This window comes from Dama dama, chromosome 28, assembly GCF_033118175.1.
Source record: "Dama dama isolate Ldn47 chromosome 28, ASM3311817v1, whole genome shotgun sequence".
NCBI classification, from domain to species: Eukaryota; Metazoa; Chordata; class Mammalia; order Artiodactyla; family Cervidae; genus Dama; species Dama dama.
In genome coordinates this window covers 48714593-48736554 of record NC_083708.1, presented here as the reverse complement: position 1 = coordinate 48736554, position 21962 = coordinate 48714593, and the positions used below count along the sequence as shown (strand labels likewise).

At 45.3% G+C, this 21962-nt stretch overlaps 1 protein-coding gene across 3 annotated transcripts in view; it reads right to left on the bottom strand.

Annotated features, from left to right (window-relative positions):
* The window catches only part of FAXC (failed axon connections homolog, metaxin like GST domain containing), a 74692-nt gene extending 56935 nt beyond the window's left edge, over positions 1-17757 (bottom strand). The window contains exons 1-4 of one of the 3 annotated variants that reach the window (XM_061131448.1): positions 17405-17494; positions 16802-16923; positions 11264-11399; positions 1127-1323 (exon numbers count right to left, since the gene is read on the bottom strand). In XM_061131448.1, coding sequence (XP_060987431.1) covers positions 1127-1323; positions 11264-11399; positions 16802-16908 — 440 coding nt within the window. In that variant the 5' untranslated portion in view covers positions 16909-16923; positions 17405-17494. Of the gene's footprint in view, positions 1-1126; positions 1324-11263; positions 11400-16801; positions 17096-17404; positions 17495-17696 lie in introns of those variants that run through there. The other 2 variants (XM_061131449.1, XM_061131447.1) reach the window with 2 other exon arrangements.
* Positions 17758-21962: the final 4205 nt, after the last annotated feature.

Sequence of the window (21962 nt, the reverse complement as noted above, 5' to 3'; positions counted from 1 at the left end):
CCCACATTGAATGTATCTCTCAGTGGAAGAGGTGAAAGCTACTCAGTGAGCAGTGACCTAGGAGTAACAATTAATGCCCAGAAAGAGTGGACTCAGCAAGTCTTTATTAAATCTTTGGAACAAGAATAAGTGCAGAAATGAGGGAAAAAAATATTTCTTACCTATTGGAGTGTACAGAAAGGCTAAAACTCCAGAAAATAAATGGAAAAAAAAAACCCACATTTCAATGAGATTGTAAAGCAAGAAGAACCAAGTCTGCCTAACTCACGCAATGTCACAGCAGCATACCATCTGCAAAACAGGGCACCTAAACCCACATAGTGTGTGCAATGCTTCAAACCCAGGGGGTATGGGCTGGAAGTCAGCCAATCAGGACAAAGTACAAGCTAGGAGTCAGCCAATCAGGACAAAGTAGAAGCTAGGAGTCAGCCAATCAAGGCAAAGGTACTCAGAAAACAGTAGTAAGCTTTACTTCTGGATCATGGAGAAGCGCTTGTCATACAGGGAAAACTGACAATACTCTGCCAAAGCTTGCATAATTTATTTCACTAGAGACTTCTATCTGCCATAGTCTTCTGTTCCCTCCTCTGAGTATCTGATGCAACATTAATTCAGCAGTTTGTATTTGTAAAAAGCCCAGTCTATCTCCCTCATTTCAGTGACCTAGATTGTGGGTAAGGAACTATAGCCCAAGGGCTAAGAAGTTTTCATATTTATAAATGGTTGAGGGGGGAAAAATCAAAAGAACAGTATTTTATATTAAATGAAATTCAAATGTCAGTGCTTTTGTTGCTTTATTTAAACACAGTGATGCTTATTCATGTGTGTATCATCTATGGCTGCTTTTGCACTAAAACCGCAGAATTAAGTAGTTGCCACAGACAAATGTAGTTCAAAAAGCCTAACATATGTACTAGCTGGGCCTCAACAGAAAATGTCAATTCTGCTCTAGATACCTAGGGACTTAACAGTCGTAGTTTTGGCCCCTAAGTCAGTCAGAATGTAGAACACTTTGGAGAAGGTGCAGCGGTGGGGGAGGGGGAGCTGAAATGTGAAACAACTTGGCTTGCTTCACAGGACGGGGGGCATGCCCTGGACACCCACCCAGGCACCCGGGGGGACTCACCAGTAGAAATGCTCCTCCACCATCTTAGTCACTGCCCTGGAGATGGCTCGTTCATGAGGACCAAGGTTTTTGTTTAAATTCACTCCAAGTTTCTCTTCCAGAAAGTCAATTATGAATTCTGTCCCGGAAACTTTTTCATGATTATATTCAATCCAAGGCATTTTCCCTTGAGCAGAGAGTTTTCCACCAAAATAATTCTAAGCAGAGTAAATTGTAAAGAGAAAAGCAAAGTTTTATTTAAACTTCACTGTATGGTTAACAGAAACAAACATTCCAACAGTATATTTGATAGTGACTGCACTACTCAAGTGAATGAAATCAGCACTAAAAACTCTTAAGGGGATAAACAGTTAATCTGGGGGAAAAAAAGGTTTATCTCACATGAAAATATTACTTCACTCCCATACATTTTATCATGGGTTCTGGCTTGTGTGTGCTTAGTCGTTCAGCTGTGTCCAACTCTGCGACCCTACGGACTGTAGCCTGCCGGATCCTCTGTCCATGGTGATTCTCCAGGCCAGAATACTGAAGTGGGTTGCCATGCCCTTCTCCAGGGGATCTTCCCAACCCAGGGATCGAACCCAGGTCTCCCACACTGCAGGCAGATTCTTTACCATCTGAGCCACCAGGGAAACCCTTACTGTTCTGGCTTACTGGTTGGTTTTTTTTTTTTTTTTTTTTAAAGAGCAGAAAGGAAGGTGAGAGCTGAAATGATCTTCATCCTGGTCAGAGTCAGTCTAATTATAATGTATGAACAATCCAAAAACACAGAAAGAGAAAATAAACCATAAGGAGGCATATACTGATTGGGCTACTGATCAGAAACCTCACTTGGAACAGTACCTTACACTTGAAAATGCTTACAATACCACCACTATATTGCAAACAAGTGGTCCCAGAAATTACAACAGCGGGATATAACAAAGTGTGCCCAACAGACTCAATTCCAGTGCCTATGAAAATGCAGGTTCCTAGGCCCACACCCGGATCACTGAGAGAATCCAGGGGAAGGCGGCCAGAAATCTGTACATTTGACAACCTCCCTTTGATTCATACCCACACCAGAAGTTTATGGTGTCTCAGGGGAGATTCTGATCCCAAAACGGGGTTGGTGGGAGGTGGGGGTGGAATCACAGACTTTATAAGCATTGAGAATGACAGGGTAACATCTTCTGATCCCTGTATAAAAAGATCTTAACCACACTGATGGAGCGGATTCTGTGATAATGATCGCATTTATTCAACTGCTTTTCTCAGTATATTTGGACTGTGTGAACCTCAAAGTTGATTTTTAAATCTGAATCCAGTTTTGGGTGGTCTACACAGCTTAAATTAATCAGATTATTACAAACTTCTCCTCGTACTTCATACAAGTCAATAGTTCAGATACTATGGACTAGTAGCCAAATGTTGGTTCCTGTGGAGGAAAGTGAACTCTCAGACATTGCTGATGGGAATGTAAAATGGCACAAACACTTTGAAACCATCTGATAATTTCTTAAAAGGCTAAGTACACACCTGCCACTCAATCCAACCATTTCACTCCTAGGTGTTTACCTAAGAGAAAAGAAAGCATATGTCCATGCAAAGACTTGTACATATGCTTTCTTGGGGGGGGGGGGTGGGGGCATGTGTGCGTGTGTTCACGCTCTCAGTTTGTGTCTGACTCTTTGCGACCACATGGACTGCAGCCCACCAGGCTTCTCTGTCCATGGAATTTTCCAGGCAAGAATACTGGATCGGGTTGCCACTTCCTACTCCAGGAAGAGGAGATAACATTTTAGAGATACTATGAAAATATCTAAAGATTAGATGAATTCAAAAAATATTTTTAAAGAGAAACACAAAAGTGTCCAAAGTAACCAGCAAAACTAAGTGTGAGATGCAGGTAATCTTTTTTCATGAATTTCAATTTTTCTGAATGTTATATTTGTTTTAAAATAAATCTATATAATTTTTAAATAATACTTAATTTTCCTTAACTTCCTTAAACATATTAAAGAACTCCTGTTCTATTTTTATTTAGGCAATTGGAGTCTGACTGGCCCACCAACAAGTTTCTGAAAGTAATTTTGAGAAGAATGATGAAGAGGTAAATCCTCTTTATCTTTGCCAAACTGATGTTTTCCCCTGCAAGTCTGTCCTAGATGAGATTAATGCATCTATACTTAGGCTACATTATTAGCACAGCAGTGAAAGCCATAGGCTTTGGGTTTAAAAATCTGGCACCCTCATTTAGTCACTGTGTGACCTTGGACCTCCCTGGTCCCCCTTAATCCCCCTGGATTCATCTATATATAGCTGGGATAATAGGCTATGCCACGCTGTCGCTTCAGTAGTGTCCGACTCTTTGCAACCCTTTGGACTGTAGCTCATCAGACTCCTCTGTCCATGGGACTCTCCAGGCAAGAATACCGGAGTGGGTTGCCATGCCCTCCTCCAGGGAATCTTCCCAACCCAGGAACTGAACCCACGTCTCTTATGTCTCCTGCATTGGTAGGCAGGTTCTTTACCACTAGTGCCACCTGGGAAGCCCACTGGGATAACAGCAGTGGCTAAAATTAAATGAGAAAATGTGCACAATGTGTTTGACAGAGTGCCTTTATCAGAAGTATTAACATCACCATCCCCGTTTCAAAATGGAGAACTTGCAACCTTCAGAGAAATCCCAATCTTGGAACACTGACATGCTACACTGGCCACAGTGCCCCCAACTTTTCAGTTAAATTTATATCCATTACATTCACAGCACCTCTGGAACCATCTTGAAAGGTCCCCCACTGGGTAAATTTGAGCTAATTTGAGCACCGTTTGTGGATTATATAACATGTTGAAAAAAAAATTCACGCATCCATTATTGTGAATAAGAAATAAACGCATGAGTCTCTGCCCTTTGTTCCCAGCACAGAGCTCCTAAAATCCTTACAAATTCCTAAGTGATCACAGCAGGAGGAAAACCTTTTGTTCTGAGGAGGTGACTCTGAGTGGGCTCCTGGATAAACTGGTCACCAGAAAGACCAAGTCACAATTAGAAGCTTAGCGTTTTCAACCTCCTCCCCCATCCTCCAGAGAGCAGAGAGGGGTTGGACATGGAGTTATTAACTGGTCACAAATAATGGAGGAGGGCTTCCCAGGTGGCACTAGTGATAAAGAACCCATCTGCCAATGCAGGAGACATTAAGAGATGCAGGTTCAATCCTGGGTCGGGAAGGTCCCCTGGAGGAGGGCATGGCAACCCACTCCAGTATTCTTGCCTGGAGAATCCCATGGACAGAGGAGCCTGGTGGGCTACGGGCCATAGGGTCATAGGGTCATACAGGCCACGGGGTCACAGAGTCAGACATGACTGAAATGACTTAGCACACATGTGCACACTACTTGAGGAAGCCTCCACAAAAATCCCCAAAGTATGGGACTTGAAGAGCCTCCAGGCCAGTGAACACATCCACAATGGTGGGGTGACACTCCCAAATCCGCAAGAAAGACATTCCTACTCAGGACCCTCCCACACGTCCCTCTTCATTTGGCTGTTCATCTGTGTCCTTCACCAATCCTTCAGTAAGCTGGTAAACATAAGTGTTTCCCTGAGTCCTGTGAGCTGCTCTAGACTAGTAATCAAACCTAAGGAGGGGTCATTAGAACCTCTGATCTACAGTCAGTTGGTCAGAAGCACAGGTGACAATCTGGGATTGTGACTAGCATCTAAAGCGGGGGGCAGTCTTGTGGGACTTAACCCGGGGAATCTGATGCTGCCTCTGGGTAGCATCAGGATTGAACTAAAGTGTAGGTTGTCCAGCTGAAGGTAGGGACGACAGAGGATGAGATGGTTGGATGACATCACCGACTCAATGGACATGAGTTTGAGCAAGCTCCAGGAGATGGGGATGGACAGGGAAGCCTCGCGTGTTACAGTCCATGGGATCACAAAGTTGCAAAGAGTCGGACACGACTGAGCGACTGAATAACAACGTCCAGCTGGTGTCAGAGAGGACTGACTGCTGTGGGCCTCATGTTTGACCAGAAGAGTCAGAAATGAAGTGTCTCATATGAGTCGCAAAGGAGACTCATGGGGAGAAACACATAGTAGGGAGGGACTGGATTCCCCTGCAAAGGAAGGAAAAATCTGAGTACTTGCCTTTATAACTACACACTACAGTTTTACACAAGAATGTCATTCTCTTTTGAAGATGCACCCTAACGTAAAAACAAAATGATGGTGGGGGTGGTAGAGGCAGGAGGGTGGTGTACAAACAAAAACAGCAAATAAACAGAACATCAGAAGTTAGAGCTAAGAACCAGAGCAGAGTTTTGAAAAGAGCCATTTCCTTCTCTTTTCTTTCTCAGATTTAAAAAGAATGCTTGTGTGAAATACATGCTTCTTATACAATCAGTTATGGCAAATGAGGTATCTTTATGTGAAAGTCACTCAGTCATGTCCAACTCTTTTGCGACCCCATGGACTGTAGCCCACCAGGCTCTTCTGTCCATGGGATTCTCCAGCCAGAATACTGGAGTGGGTAGCCATTCCCTTCTCCGGGGGCTCTTCCCGACCCAGAGATCAAACCCAGGTCTCCCTCGTTGCAGGCAGATTCCTTACCATCTGAGCCACTGGGGAAGCCCTTTATGTATGTATGTCTTCATGTATGTATGTTTAAAAAGAAGTATGGAAAGATGCTCAAAAGTATTTATGAAGATAATCTCCAGCTAGTAGGATATCATCGATTTTCATTTTCCACTGACACTTTGTTGAAACTGTTAAAATTCTTATAAGGGTCATGTCATCCAAATGTAATCAGAAAAACAAATGGTTAAGCTGTTTTCATTTTGAAAAAAAAAAAATAACCGTATCTGCAGGACCTCCTTACATCTTTTTGGTAACTTCCTATGAATCTATAATTATAACAAAATGAAGTTTTAAAAATTCATCTACCAATATTCATATCCTTATTTTAAAAAGCTAACAACTGCAACAAAGGCTTTTTAAGAAAACCCTTGTGAGTTCCTACTAATGGTCATCAAATATTTATCCCTGTCTCATTTCGATTAAAAAATAAAAAAGCTTCAAATATAAAGTCATGCTCTTAGGAACATGACATTTTAATCTTTTTTTAAAAGGCACAGGGCAAAGAAGGGGCAGAGGGCAGCACTCCCTGGGTTGATGACAAAATACCTCTCTCCTGATCCTCCAAGCAGAGAGCCCAAATAGTACTTCCCAGGCACCACCAGCAACAACACAAACCCTCACTGAGGACGCATAAGGTCTCAGAGGATCCCTACCCCCACCCCTACCCCCACCCCCGAGACAGGATCAGAGCATCCCTTTCTAAATCATAAAACCATCTTCCTGTTACCTACCCCGATGAACACCCACTTCATTTATTTTCCATAGAGACCTCACAGAAGAGGAAACACTCCAGTATCACTCCTTTCATAAAAAAATATAACTTAACAGGAAATAATAATTTCAGAAGGGGTAAGCAGTCCCCCTCTTAAAGGTTTCTCCAGGCTTCAGAGCAAGGCGTGTGTCCAGCTGCTCCAGCTATGCTAACAAAAAGCAGAAGCCTGAAACATGACCAGAGGTGGTTAGGCCACTGGGAGAGCACTCAGAGCTTGGCGGCTTGAAGGCAAGCAAGGACAAAGGGCAGGACTTCCCTGGTGGTTAAGAATCTTCCTGCCAATGCAAGGGACACAGATTTGATCCAGGAAGATCCCACATGCCATCGTGCGACGAAGCCCATGCACTATAGCTACTGAGGCTGCTCCCTAGAGCCCAGGAGCCGCAACGAGAGAAAACCCATGTGCAGCAGTGAAGACCCAGTGCAGGCAAAAATAAATAAATAAATTTTTTTTTTTAAATGGTATCATCTACCTTCTGTTTTTTAAAAGGAAAGTGTTAGTGTCCAACTCTTTGTGATCCCATAGACTGTAGCCCACCAGGCTCCTCTGCCCACAGGATTCTCCAGGCAAGAATACTGGAGTGGGTTGCCATTCCCTTCTCCAAGAGATCTTCCCGACCCAGGGATCAAACCCAGGTCTCCCACATTGCAGACGGATTCTTTACTGTCTGAGCCGCCAGAGAAGGAAAAGGTAACACAGCCTGGCAGCTGCCTCACCACTGCCCCCAGGATGACTTCATCAAGGGTGGGGGGCATAGGAAATCCAGCAAGCCAGGAGGCCACAGAGCAGAAAACACAGGTCCGGGCCCTCACGCCCAGAAGCGGTCACGGCTAAACGCAGTGATGTGGCGGGGAGTGATGAGGGACCGATGGCAAGCGGCCGCTGGGGAGCAGTCTCTCCGCCAATGTGAGTCCCTCAGGGACACACGCCTTCAAGCACTGACTGCCCACACCAAGCTGAACAAGGGTCTTTCAAATCCAACTGAACAATGATTCAAGCCTTGTGGGGTCTTTTGCTATTTTCTCCTCCATTGCTGGCTTCCAAAATCCTAAATAATCTCCCCACCTCTCTGTCCAGACTCACCCCTTGCATTCCAGTTCCATTCACAAAGACCCTCTGTGAGTCTAAGACCTGGATCACCTTCAGTTCAGTCACTCAGTCGTATCTGACTCTGCGACCCCATGGACTGCAGCACGCCAGGCCTCCCTGTCCGTCACCAAGTCCCAGAGCTTGCTCAAACTCATGACCATCAACTTGGTAATGTCATCCAACCATCTCATTCTCTGTCGTCCCCTTCTCCTCCTGCCTTCAGTCTTTTCCAGCATCTTCTGCTCTCCCAGATCTCCCAGCCTGAAATCCAGGTTGAGTGTCATATTCCCAGAGGACCAGTGACCAAACGGAGCACATCATTCAACTCTCCCAGCCCTGCCTCAGGAGCATCAGTGCCACACCCCTCCACCCCACGTGCCCTCTCTGCAGCTCAGAAAGCATAGGCCACTGGGAGGAAGGACTTGGAGGGGTAATATCATTAGCAGGGCAACCAAAAGCGTGGCTAGGTGAGGGACCTCCCTCTCTAACCTGGCAGCTGTTTTGCTTCCTGCTAAGAATGGCAACCCACTCCAGTATTCTTTCCTGGAAAAGTCCATGGACATAGGAGCCTGGCGGGCTGCAGTCCATGGGGTTACATGACTGAGCATGTGTGCACGAGGGTGGAGGGAGATGGGTTGGTAGCAATAAAGTGGTAGAACTAAAGAAAAAAAAAAAAAAAACAAAACACCCCTCCCAACGCTGCTACTTTGTAAGAGCTTAATGGTGAACCTTGACCATCTGGAGGAAATGCAGCGAACTGGAGAAATCACAGTGGTGTGGGGATGCCTGGGGCTCACCTCCTTGCTTTACTTAAATTCCTTCAGAAGCACACAGCCTGTGTCTTAAGCTTTAGACCTTTCCCAATGCAGAGTCCTAGGCAGGGAAGCTAACATCCCTGGAAAGAGGAGATCTCAAACCAAATTAACTAAACATCTAAGGGGTACAGTAACTAAGAGAAGGGCAGAACACTGAAAATATACAACGTAAGGCACAATGATTGGGAAATACCAATTTAATTAATGAGCATAAGAAATATCCTCCAAGGGATAAAGGAAGGGATTGTAATACAAACCAAGGGGAAATAGTAAGAAATAGTAAAAAGAAAAATGCAAAGTTGAATACAATTGATGAGATAAATAGTAGGATGGTTACAAGAAGAGAATAGAGGGATGCAATGGAAGCTCAGAGAAGTGAATTCTCCAAGGAGGAAGAGGAAAGGAATAAAGGATAAAGGATAGGTTCAGAGAAACAGAAAATAAAAGCAGAGATTCCAGGACCCAGATTCCAGGATAATCAGGAACAGGAAAGAAGAAGGGGAAACAAATAAAAAAGGAAAAGAAATATGTGAAGAACATAATTTCTCAGGATTAAAAAGAGATTAAAGACTTCAGATGAAAAGGGTTTATAAAGGACCAAAGAAAATACATAAAAATCCACACCAAGCCAGAGTATGATGACAGTTAAGAATGTTGAGATTAAGGATTTCCCTGGTGGTCCAGTGGCTAAGACTCCATGTTCCCAATGCAGGTGGCCAGGGTTCAATCCCTGGTCAGGGAACTAGATCCCACATGCCTCAATTAAAAGATCTCGTCTGCCACAATTAAGACATGGTGCAGCCAAATAAATAGATATTAAAAAAAAAAAAAAAGTTGAGCATAAAAGCAAATTCTAAAAACTTCCAAAGAGAAAGAAAAAGAACCAGATGAACATCAGACTTATCACCAGCAACATCAGTGCACAAAGAAAACGGAGTAAAATTTTTAAAGCACCGAAGGAAAGGAACTCTGGACAAAGAAGTATCAAATGTGCAGCATAATAAAGATGTTCTGGGGCATGCAAATCCACTGAAGGCTTGCCCTATAAAGGCTCACTCAAAACATTCATCAAAGAAGTACTTATAGAAAAACATAAATAAACCTTGTAGGATAAGACATATGGGAAATAAGGCTAGTCGAATAACTTGGTAAGTTTTCTTAGCCAAAAAAAGGACTATAAAAAGAGAAAGGATTTCCAGAATTCCAGAATTAAAACATGAGGTAATAGCCACACACCTGGAATGAGCCCTGAAAAGAAAGAAGCCCAAGACTAACATGAACCTACTAACAGACTTGTATCATTAGAGGGCAAACACAGATTCTGACACATACAAGAAGTGAGTAGGGATAAATAAACACGAATTTGGATCTTAAGAGCAACGGCCATGAGAACAAAAATAGGATTTATTTTAAATGACAAGAAAAAATTTTTTATCTATTAGACAGCAGGAAACGAAAAAAAAGAAAAAGGAGAGGGAGGAGAAAAATATTCCTAATAAAATAATCATTACAAGTATAAATTAAACTCACCAATTAAGGACTCTCCAATTGGTTATAACTAATACATTGCCTACAAGAGACAAATACAAAAAAAAAAAAAAAAAAAAATAGAGAAAGAAGATGAAGAAAGATATTCCAGGCAAATAAGCTGGAGAATCAATCTGAATATCTGATAATACATAACTCAAGGTTAAAAAATTCATAAGGGACAGAGATGACTGCTATATACCAGAAAAAGAAACAAAACAGTAAAAGATGTAATCTTTCATATCATATGGCCCTAAACAATATAACCTTGAATATATACATACTCTTACCTAAAGGCAGAATAGACAGAATGACAAGAAAGAGACAAATCAAAAAATATACTTGAATATTTTAACTCAGTCCTTCCAGAAATTGCTAGAGGAGGCAGACAAAAAATAAACAGATACAACAGTTCTAAATGATATACTAAACATGCTCAAACAAGTATATAAAAAGAGCTCTACTCTCAGAGAATGTCTTTATTCTCAACATTTATAACAAGTAGCCATATACTAAGCTAAAGTGTCAGTCAATTCCAAGGCATTAATATCACAAAGACTACCTGCTTTGACCATAAAATTTAAAAAAATAACAAAATCAAACTTTGTGTTTTTTTAATGCCTATGGCTAGAAATTAAGTGAAAAAAAAAAAAACATAAGGGAATTTTTTTTTTAAATATGGCTGAACAACAATGAAAACACAATCTATGAAATTTGTGAGACAGTTCCAGTCTTACTCAGAAAAAAATGTATGTTTTCAATGCATTCATTCTTCCGTTCCCTCTCTAAGGCTGAAATGAGCAAGTGTTTCACTGACGGTCACCCAAACAGAATGTGAAAAGTTCCAGGGGAAAAACTCACAAAATCTATAAATATCTCCTTGGTGGCCTGCTGGATCCTCTGCCCCCAAGATTCATGACAGATAAATACAATTCTTCCAATAAATAGAAATCTAAAGGAAAGAACCATGTCAGGCCCACCTTTACAGCCGCCCAGCAGGCCTATCCACACCATTAACCAAAGAATACTCTTTGTCAGGAGAAAAATTACATGGTCCCTGCCTGAAACCTATGAAAAATCCAGACCCTTCTGGATTTAGTGAGATCACTCATTAAACTGGATATAAAAATTCCTGAGCATCTACTAAGAGCTGGGCACGGCTGCTTTCATACCCACTTCCTCTGGCACCAAGAGCGAACCCTTCCCCCACTGTGAGAGTAAGTACTTCCCCTCCCCTCCATCACCCGCCACCCTGCCTTGCCAGCCAACATTGCTGCCATGAGGATAAAACATATTTGCACGCAAGTACCTGATAGGGTAAGTCAGCCATCCTTAAATAAGTTTCCATTTTCAAACAGAAAGGAGATAAACTGGGGACACCATTGTTAGGTCTCGCAAACTGATGCAAAATAATAGCATCTTTGGAGTCAATCTCTTGCTGTTTCCTGTCAAAACCAAAACAGAAAAAAAGAACAATCCGTGTGTTATACATGCGGTTCCCTTAGTTCCTCAGAGGTCCCTGTGAGGCTGCAGCTCCTCAAGGAATAAATGCATCTGTTTGTCACAGGGCCTTACCTCACCCAGAAGCACGCTGAGGGGGCATAGCTTGGTCAAAACACAAGAGAACCTCACAAAGTCCGCTGCTACCATGACGGCACAGGCTCACGGCTTGGGCTCAGGGAATAACCATCTGTCATCCTCTCTCCATCCCGGTAACCTATGGGCAGGAGGTGTACCTTCTGGGATAGGGCCACCTCTTCTCCACCTGGCTACATCTGCCTGCCAGGGACACGCTGGATGGATTAAAAAAAAGGTATTCTGGGCTAACTGTGTATGAGGCATTGTTCTAAGGGCTTCACAGGTATTATCTCATGTAATCGTCACAATTACCTTATGAGGTCGGTACTATTATTATCTACGTTTGTAGATGAGGAAACTGAGGCACAGAAGATAAACCTACCCAAAGTCCCATTGCCAGTACATGGCAGACCCTGGATTAAACCGTGTCGTCAGAACCTACGCTCTCGACCGTGAGTCTGTACCCTGAAGCAGTCCCTTCACCCACAGGACCTCAGAGGAACAGTGCAGATCTGCTCTGCCATGACTCAAGTGTGCAGGGAACCTGAGACTCTCGACTCTGCTGATCCCTCTTCCAAACCATTCGTGGCCTCCCCTGGCCTTTCGCCCACGGTGCCCAGGAACCTACCCTCTGGGTGCTTTCTCCTCCTCTCTCCCTTCAAGGCTCCAACTCACCACACAGCGTACAGCCCCGAACCTCTGCCTTTCCCCTTTCTTCTTTCTCATCCACACACCTGCCTCTTCCTTTGGCTACTTTTCTGGGTGATGAGGACTTCCTTGTCACAGTGTCTCAGCAGCCACCATGTAGCAGATGGAATGCTGGACTCTACTTCTGGACATGTGGGGTCAGGTGCAAGCCCTACTTCCTCCCAGCTATGTCACCTGAGACCTCGTCTACACTCTCAGACGGAAAGTGAGGACCATACCAATTCTGCCTCCTTTATCGTGAGGACTAAATAAGACAATATCTGTAAACCTTTGGTGGCTACCAAACAGTATGTACCAGCCGTGGACTTCATTCTCATTCAAAGAGATATGGCCTTATCCCCTTAAGGAACAACATCTCATTCCACACAGCGCTGCTCATATTTCACATTCGGGAACTTTTGCAACCTCCATCTTTCACTCTACCCAACCATTTCTGAGTCAGATAAACCTTACTCTTCCCCCTTGGCCTTCCCTGAGCCTCTGGTTCCCTCACATTGTTCCTAGTTTAATCCCACACATCCTTCTCCCCAAGCAAGCAAGGGCAGGCTCTTCATATCAGCATCACAAGGATGCCCATTTCCTGCAGAATCTCCAGGAAAACAAACTGTCTTGGAGAAGTTTACCATGTGAGTGTCATTCCTGCTTAAAGAGTTAAAAACAACTCACTTTGAAAATACTGGTCAAAAGAATAAAAATATTTGCTGCCTCTTGACTATACTTGCTATAAAACAAACTTTTTCATTTAGATGAGATGTTTGGGAGGTCAGATATTAAAGTTAAGAAGCCATTTAGACTAGTTCTAGAAAATGCAAACTGTAGATATGACAATTAACTGATCTTGTCCAGTAAAGTAATTCAAGTCAGAGTAAGTTCATGTAAATTCAGCCAGGCAAAAATTAAAGAACTGAAAGAAGAAAAGATAAACATAAAATTCCCTGCTCCATTGGCCAGAACAACCTAATTCTGATGCTTAACTTGGACTCTGTCATAATAAAAATGGATGCAACTAGCATATGCCAATGACTTTGTATACATTATATATATTGTTTCATTCTGACAGTAACACCATAGAGTGAATATCGTTATAGTTTAAATTTAGTATTTAAAAAAAATTTTTTTTTGGCCACACCACACAGCATGTGGGATTTTAGTTCCCTGACCAAGGTCTGAACCCAAGGTCCCTGCATTTGAAGCACAGAGTCTTAACCACTGGACCACCAAGGAAGTCCCTAAATTTAGGATATTATACCATACTTATATTTTATAGTAGACAAGGAAACTGAAGTTCAGAGAGGTTAAGTAATTTGTCCAAGGAGTATCAATTTAAGATCAAATTGTTAATAACTCTAGTTCCCAAACTCCCAAGCACTTCAACTACACCAAAATGGGCCATTTCCCAGTTAATTTTATTAAAGTAGCCAGTTTGACTCAGGCCACTCAAGCCCGGAACTTTCTGATGAAAGCCTATAATAATTAATGATGGCCAACTTTTAATGAATGCTCACTATAAGGTCAAACTCTGTAGATTTGACAGTTAACTGATTCTGCTAAGCATGTCACGTGTTAACTCATGTAATCACCTCTGTGAGGAAGGCTAGTATTATTATTCCCATTTCACAGATTATTTCCATTTCACACTTAGTAACCAAGTTGACTCTTGGGTCCAAGGTTACATGGGTGGTTTAAGGCAGAGTGAATCTGAACCCAGTCTGGCTCCAGAGCCCTCCCTCAACATCAGGAAACTCTCTAACTTGGGGTCAAAGGAGCAGGTAATCTAGACATAAAGCGGCCTTATGACAAGGCTGAGAAAGAGGACGCCTGTCGAGCAGCAAGACTAGCCCTACTCCCACGGTGAAGGGGACCACAGATGACCACGCCTCTGTGGACTGTCAATGGGCTGGTAGTTTACAGAGATCACATGACCCATGCATGGGCTGCTCTGATTCTCTAAGTTTTCTAGGGGGGGCTGAGCCCCTGTGCCTAACGTGCAGACAAGCTGTGGGTAACAAGTCATTTCAGTATCATTCAATTTACAAACAACACATTTCCAAATGCTGGACTGAATTCAGAAGAGCTGCAAGTCTCTTTCCACTAGGGGAAAATAAAGGACTGGGACTATATGTCTTTAAAAATACTGTGGTGGGAAAAATATGAGGAAAATCCAAAGTACCTACTTTAGTTACTATATGGTACTTATAAACATCCTAAATAATTCTCACCTGTCAACTTCACTATCCACGCTGGAGACGTACCCATAGATGATGGTTAAGTCAACACAGCAGGAAATCCTAGTACAATGGTGAAGACTAAGATTGCCAATAAACTCAGACAGTGTAGCCATTGCAAGATGGATTTTCCATCCCACGTGTTTCAGACTGTTCTGAGTTTTTGCCTAAGGTACACTGACAACTAAAACTTGGACTTCACATCAAGGGACGGCCTCTATCCTGTAACCTCCGAATCTCAGTGCCCCGCTTTCCTGGGTCTTCTTTCCCTATCCCTTCTGTGCCCTTAGCAGTTGCAGAAACTCAGGTCGCTGCCACAGGCTTGTCTTCCCTGGGAACTGCCCCAATGCTCCTTTCTTTCTGCCATCAAAACTTACTCCAGAAGTGGTACTTGTTAGAAGAAAGTAGTAACAGTGTGAGCGCCGAAGACACACACTCTCAGATCTGAATCTGGATCCCACTACTCTTACTGTGTGGTCTCAGACAAATTGCTTAACCTCCCTCAGCTGAAATGTCCTCGTCTAAGAAGTGGAGATCAAGCATTCAATGGTAGTGGCAGAGGAGGAGGCTAAACACAATCAGGAAGGTAAAGCACTTCTAAGCAGAGCCCGCTCCTAAGGGCTCAAAAATGGGCAATTATTTATTATTTGCATTACAACAGGGTTTCCCTACTCAATATAAACATCTGTCAAGAAACAAAAGTGAATAAACCCAGGCTCAAAAACACTTTCTCAAATAAGTATCCAAGTGGGCAGAGGGCTCTTGAGAGTTGCAACCACACACCTACCAGGGTAAGGCCGGCTCCCAGGATCAACTCTGAGCTCTCCCACCCACCTCCCCATTTCTGCAAGGTCATTTAAGCAAGTTTTAGACTCAGTCCCCTGAAGCTGTGCTTCACTCCGTCCTCAGAGTGGACCACTGGTGAGAAGCCGCATGGTTCAGAATCTTCAAAAGGCTTTGGACAGGAATTTAATTTCAAAACAAGTGGGTGACATTTCAGTTACTTGCACAGATGTTTTTGTTTTTCATATAGCTTGAAACCTAACTTGAAATCGAGTCCTAAAACTGGCAAATATATAAAATAATCTAGGGAAATAATTCATGTGATTTTTTTTTTAATTTGGTTCAACGATATTCAAGACACTGTGCTAAGTGAGATAATTCAATGATAAGCTTAAAGCAAAACTTCTCAGTTATGGCTAAATATGCAAGCCAATACACTTCCCCAAACCTAAATGATTTCCTGTCTCCGAAACTAGAAATTTTCCAAATACCTGTTATTCTGTCACAATGTTCTCCTGGAATCCCTGCTGGCCCCTTAAAGGTCACCTATCACTGTCTTTGTTTATAAACCTATTGTGTAGGATTCCCCATGGGAAAAAGGCATGCAGACACATTTTCTCTTTAGAAAATACTGGCCAAGAGGGACATTTTGAGCTACTGAAAACTGCTCTTCGGTTCTCTCCCAGAGACAGAGGTCTAAAAGGCATGGAAATTTTAACCATAAATTGTAGCAATTAGCCAAACCACTAGTCCCCGGAGCCTACGGTATTATTCTACCCAAAGATCTGGCGTCCGGCTGAATGTACCAACAGCCGGGGCCTCCATTTCCTGCTATTTCCGTGTGAATGGTGTAAACATTCTGCGGCAGGCAGCAGATGCAAGTGTTTACGGCACAGGGCAGCTCCCGTGCACGCCCATGTGCCAGTTCAGTCCTCAGATCCCCTTCCGTTCGCACAACAATGGCATTTAAACCTGAAGACGGTGCTGAGCTTTAAATGCCAGGTTAGCAGATAACCGGGTTAAGTCTGCATCAAAATCGCACACTCCGCTGTGCATCCCTCACGGGGACCCAGAGCTCTCTGGAGCCTGTGCAATTCCAGCCTTTTGATGATGCTGACACTCGGGGAGGGACAGTGAAAAACTAACCTTTAAGTAAAAGCTAAGGTGAGTGGTTAATATTCCAGCATGATCATCTATAAACAAATAGGGCGTTTCATACAAATGTAACTTAGTCTTTCTACAGGGCCTACTTCTATTGTCGCAAACACACTGCACTTAGGATCTTCATAACAGACTAGTATGCTCCATAACAACCCAGAGAATTTTTGCTTTTAGCACCAAACGATAGGGATTCAAGTGTTTTCCCCTCCCGGTACCAGTTTAATTCTCCTGTCAACTCCAAACTGCCCCTCATGGCTGGGTGACCACGGACTGCCTCTGGCGAAAGGGAAGGACAGGACTCGGGCATTGGGTCGGCGTGACCGAGGAGCCGGCCCGGCCCTAGCCAGGTGCCCCTCTCTGCGCCCCTGCGCGGGGCCCTCTCTCCGGCTCACCTAATGACCAGGAGTTCGTGGAGCAGATACGCAGCTGCGGCCAGCAAAGCTCCCCCGGTCAAGTAAAGGGTTTTCTTCCACCAGGGATCGGAGCCCAGCCCTGCCATGATCCCACCGTAATCCTGCAAAGGGAAAGCGATGATGTCCCCATAAAAGGAGAAGGGCTCCTCGGACCCGGCCCACCAGCCGAAGAAGGAGACGCTCTGGTTCCAGCTCAGATCCACCACGCACGGCCTGGACGAGGCAAAGCCAACCCCCCAGTGCATGCTGCGCGGCTGGCTGCGGGCGCCCCTCCCAGGGCCCGCGCCGCCCGCATGGGAAGGGGCCGGCGCGGCCGGGCGCGGGCTCAGCGGCGCGCTGGGGGCGCGGGCGGCGCGGGCAGCGGTGACCGAGGCGGCGGCGGCGGCGGAGGAGGAGGGAGGGCGCGGGCCGCGGGCGGCGGGCCTGGCCGGCGGGGCCCGGGGGCCCTGGGCGGCAGCGGCGGCCGCCGGCTCCCCCCGCAGCGGCCTCTCCGCGCCGCTCTTTGTGTCGGCGCCGGGAGAAGGCCGCGTGATGTCATTGCTCCCCGGGGCAGGGAAACAGAGGCGGGATAAAGTCACCTACCCCGCGCCCTGCCCCCGCCCCGCATCTCCGCGGTCCGGCGGCCTCCGCCCCGGCCGGAGCTGCAGGGCTGGGCGCGCCGGGCGGGCTCCGCGCCTCCAGGCGGCACGGCCGCGAACGGCTCGGCGCGCGAGGGCAGGGCTGCGGAGGTGGCTGGAAATGCGGCTCCGCTCGGAGGAAGCTGCAGTCGGGCCCGGATCTCCGTCCCACCCCACCCCCGCACCCCGCGGCCCGTCCTCCGCCTCCGCTCCAGCCCCTCCCGCGTGCGCGGGAGCGGGGCGCGCGCGGGACTCACCTAGGGCCGCGCGGAGCTCCGGCCGAGACACCGCCCCGCGCCAGCCGAGGACCAGGGCCCGGGCCAGGTCGCGAATTACATTGTTGTGGCCATCGGGAAAGCGCTCTGTCTTTGCAGAACTTATAAAAACACTCATCACATTACACGGTTACCTGAGTCTTGGCCATGTGCCCCCGGAGAGATGCTGGTTTAACAAACAACAATAAAAGTGTACCCTAGAGAGACTTACCCTCTGAGAGACACAGCCCCAGTGCTAGCCTTTCCCCTTGGAAATCTTTATCAGGGAACTTAGGGATGGAGCAGGGTGGGCCCGGGGATGGGGCGGGGGGCGGGGGGAGTGCTGTTTTTTCTTTTCGGTGCAGAAAATCTGCCAAACGTGTGTGTGTGTGTGTGTGTGTGTGTGTGTGTGTGTGTGTGCGTGTGTTCAATTGTTTTTGCCTTTAACTTTATTTTTTAAAGTTCATTCGTGCTAAGAACAGGGTCGTGCTTCGTAGAAGTGTAGGATGTACACACAAATTTTAGCAAGAGCATGGATAGTTTAAATTGTTAAAAGGAACTGAAAAAAATTCAAGTAGTGGGGGTTATCACTCTTAAGGTGGAAGGAGGGATATAGGAATCTAAGCTTTTGTGTGAGGGAGGGGAGATTGGAGTGAAAGGGGACTCCCCCTTTCTGTTAATACTTTCCATACCACACCAGCCACTTAGAATAGGCAGTGAGCGCGGCCACATAGCTAATAAAATCCGGGCGTGTTGTTGGTCCCAACCAGAAAAGGGGAAGGGCTGGCCAGGCTGGGGCCCAGGCACACTTGCACGGGAGGGATTGGAACAGATCACCGCGGTGGCCGCTTAGGTGACCTCTCAGAAAGAAGCAGAGTGTGTGGGTGGAGGTGGAACCTTCCATGAACAGGTTGTAAGGAGTGGAACTCAAGGGCCTGCTGGAGAGACAGAAGTTGTCACCAGACCACATTCTAGGCGAGGACCAGGAGGCTGCCTAGGAAGCAGGGTGGGTAGGAGTGGGATCAGGGCAGAAAAGCTCTGGTGCAGAGACGGGACAAGGAGAGCTGGCATCAGGGATTCTCCGCTGTTCTTCTGCGTCCCTCCCACGTGGCACTCAGCCTTTGCTCTCTTTACATGTTGAGCCAATATTTAACACCCCCCTAATTATTCGCCTACCCCACTCCAGTATTCTTGCCTGGAAAATCCCGTGGATGGAGGAGCCTGGTAGGCTGCGGTCCACAGGTCGCACAGGGTCGGACAGGACTGAGCGACTTCCCTTTCACTTTTCACTTTCACGCATTGGAGAAGAAAATGGCGACCCACTCCAGTGTCCTTGCCTGGAGAATCCCAGGGACGGGGGAGCCTGGTGGGCTGCCGTCTGTGGGGTCGCACAGAGTCGGACACGACTGACGTGACTTAGCAGCAGCAGCAGCAGCAATTATTCGCCTGAGCGTCTAGGTCCAGCCACAAGGATAGAGGTAAATTACCTTGAAGGGAGGAATATGGAAGGCAAAAGAGAGAATCAACTCTGGCAAACTCTGTGCCCGGAAAGCAAGTTAGAAACTCGGTGAAATTTAATATTGAGATCCCACAGAATGCATTGCACTCTCACAACTGCTCTTGTCAGCAGATCTACACACCCACTCATGGGGGCCACTGGCCACTGCTGCGGTCCTGGGAGTACCAGATAATTACTGAGCATTATCTGGCCTTTGGTTCAAGTATGGTTTGAATTTTCAGAGCTACACCGAGTAAATGTCTTTTTTTTTTGGCCGAGTCACATAACTTGTGGGATCTTAGTTCTCCAACCAGAGGTTGAACCTGAGCCCTCAGCAGTAAAAGCATGGATTCCTAAGCACTGGACCACCAGGGAATTCCCTGAAGTGAATGTCTTTAAAAGCAGGTGTGAAAGTGAAAATTAGTCACTCAGTTGTGTCCGACTCTTTGTGACCCCATGGAGTGCAGCCCACCAGGCTCTTCTGTCCATGAAATTCTGCGGGCAAGGAGTGGGTTGCCACTTCCTTGTCCAGGGGATCTTCCTGACCCAGGGATCAAACCCAGGTCTCCTGCATTGCAGGCAGACTCTTTACCGACTGAGCCACTAGGGAAGCCACTAAAAGCAAGTGCAGGTAACATAAAATCCTGTAAGAGAAGTTAAAATATAATCTTAAATGATCTGATGCAGATTAAAATTAGCTTTTAGACTTATGGCATGGAAGAGAGGAGTATTGGAATTCGAGCTCATATGAAGGCGAAAGAAGGTAGAGTAGGATCTAAGAAGTCAACAGACCTAAGAGTTGAGCAAAAGTTTGGCGCGAGGATGTAGAACAAAGCTCGGGGAAACAAGAAAACCCACTAGAGTTGAAGTCACAGCAGCGATGCAAGCCTTAGCCGACACTTTGTGCAAAATCAGACTGGGCTGTAGGTGGAAAGACTGCACCACAAACGGGTGCAATCCAGCCACAGAGAGAAGCGAGACTGTGGCTCAGGGGCAATGCCTCAGCCCCCAGGGTAGTAATATAATTAACAGCCAGAGGGGGAGTGAACACAGCTGACTTGTTTTAGAAGACTGACTCCCAAACAAGGGCTCCTCAGAGGCCCCTGTGTGAAGCCAGATCCCAGGCTCAGTCCCAAGTTCCTGTGCAGCCTCCCACCCCCCGCCCTGCAGGGTGAAGATATAGAGAGTTGATCTGAGCACATCTGCCCTCCAGCTCCCTTTCCAGAGCTCCTTCAGCTAATGAAATGGTATGAAGACCTTGGCAGTGAGAGTGGGCACACTCTTTACTCCACAGCCCCACCACCAGCACCAATTCTGACAGCCTTCGTATCATAACTATGGACATTAACTCCAAGCTAGAAGCATCTTTTTATTTTTACTTTTTCAAGGACCTTATTTTACTAAATACTGAGTTATTACAAGACAAAAAAGAAAAAAAAAAAAAAGAGGAAGGGGCTAACATTTATTGAACACTTATTTGTCTAAAGATACATTTTTCAGTAACTTGCCAAAACTATGTATTAAATGAGTACTGGCATCCCTGTTTTACAAATGGGAAAACTGAGGTTCAGAGAGGTAAAGTAACAATTTCAGTTCCCAGAGCCCAGTGATGATAGAGAGAGACAAACCACACCAGCTGCCCTTTGATTGCGCTTTCCACCACCTACAAAGGCTCTCATCCCAAGGACAGTGGTCGAGCGCTGTCCATGGTATTTCTTCTTTAAGACATTAGTCCGTGTCTCAGTCTTCTGAGCCATGTCTAAATCCAATGGCTACAAAGCCTCAAACACGCCTGCGTGTTATGCTATCACCTTTTGAGAAAGGCAGACTTCGTTCCTTACGCATCCAGTGCTATGCCTCTGCCATGTGACTCTGCAGCCTGGTCATAACCATATACAATATGACAACTCCATCAGTGCTTCCCAAACCTTGTATATGTATCATCTGGGAATCTGCCACAGTGATCAAAAGGGGCAATTAGGTCAGTGTTTCTCAAACATTGTCATGTATATGAGTCACTGGGGATCTTGTTAACATGCAAATTCTGACTCAGGAGTTCTGGGGAGAAGTCTGAGATTCTGCATTTCTAACAAGCTTCCAGGTGAAGCCAGACCACACTTTATCAATCATCTGGAACACTAGCTTACAAGTAGCATCAAAAACTCTGCCCCAAAGAGACAGAACCCTGTGTTGAATGGTTCCTAATCAACCCATTAAGTCTTGATGAGTTTGGACCCCAGACACACAGATAAAAGGGTTTGGTTCAGTAGTAGAATCAGAAATGGAAAGAAAATCAATCAAGACTCAAGAAAATCATTTAGAACAGTGAGAAATGTATATTCCTTGTGAGAAGATGATCTGATGGAAGCCATGTGGAAGTAGAGGTGGGGATGAGGTGTTAGAAGGAGAAGAGGGAGAAACCAGAGTGTCCTAGAGGGGCTAGTGCCATCACGGCACCTTTTTACAGGAACCAACTCAAAGAGCATAAACAAATGAGTAAAATATTTTATAAGTTTTTTTTGTCCTGGAAAACATTTTCATAAGAATTTTATACTTCACGCTTCAAAATATAGCTTAAGAGATTTAAGATCCTGCCGTTGAGTAGGATGTGATGTTAGCATTATTGCTGGGTTTACATAGTGAAATTTAATATGCTATTTTTTAACTATCTCTGTATTATTTAAAAAAAACAAAACAGTTTACTGGATAATGTTACCCTGTATTTTATTGTAAAGCTGTTACCAAAAGGTATGCATGGGGGGTCCAGCTAC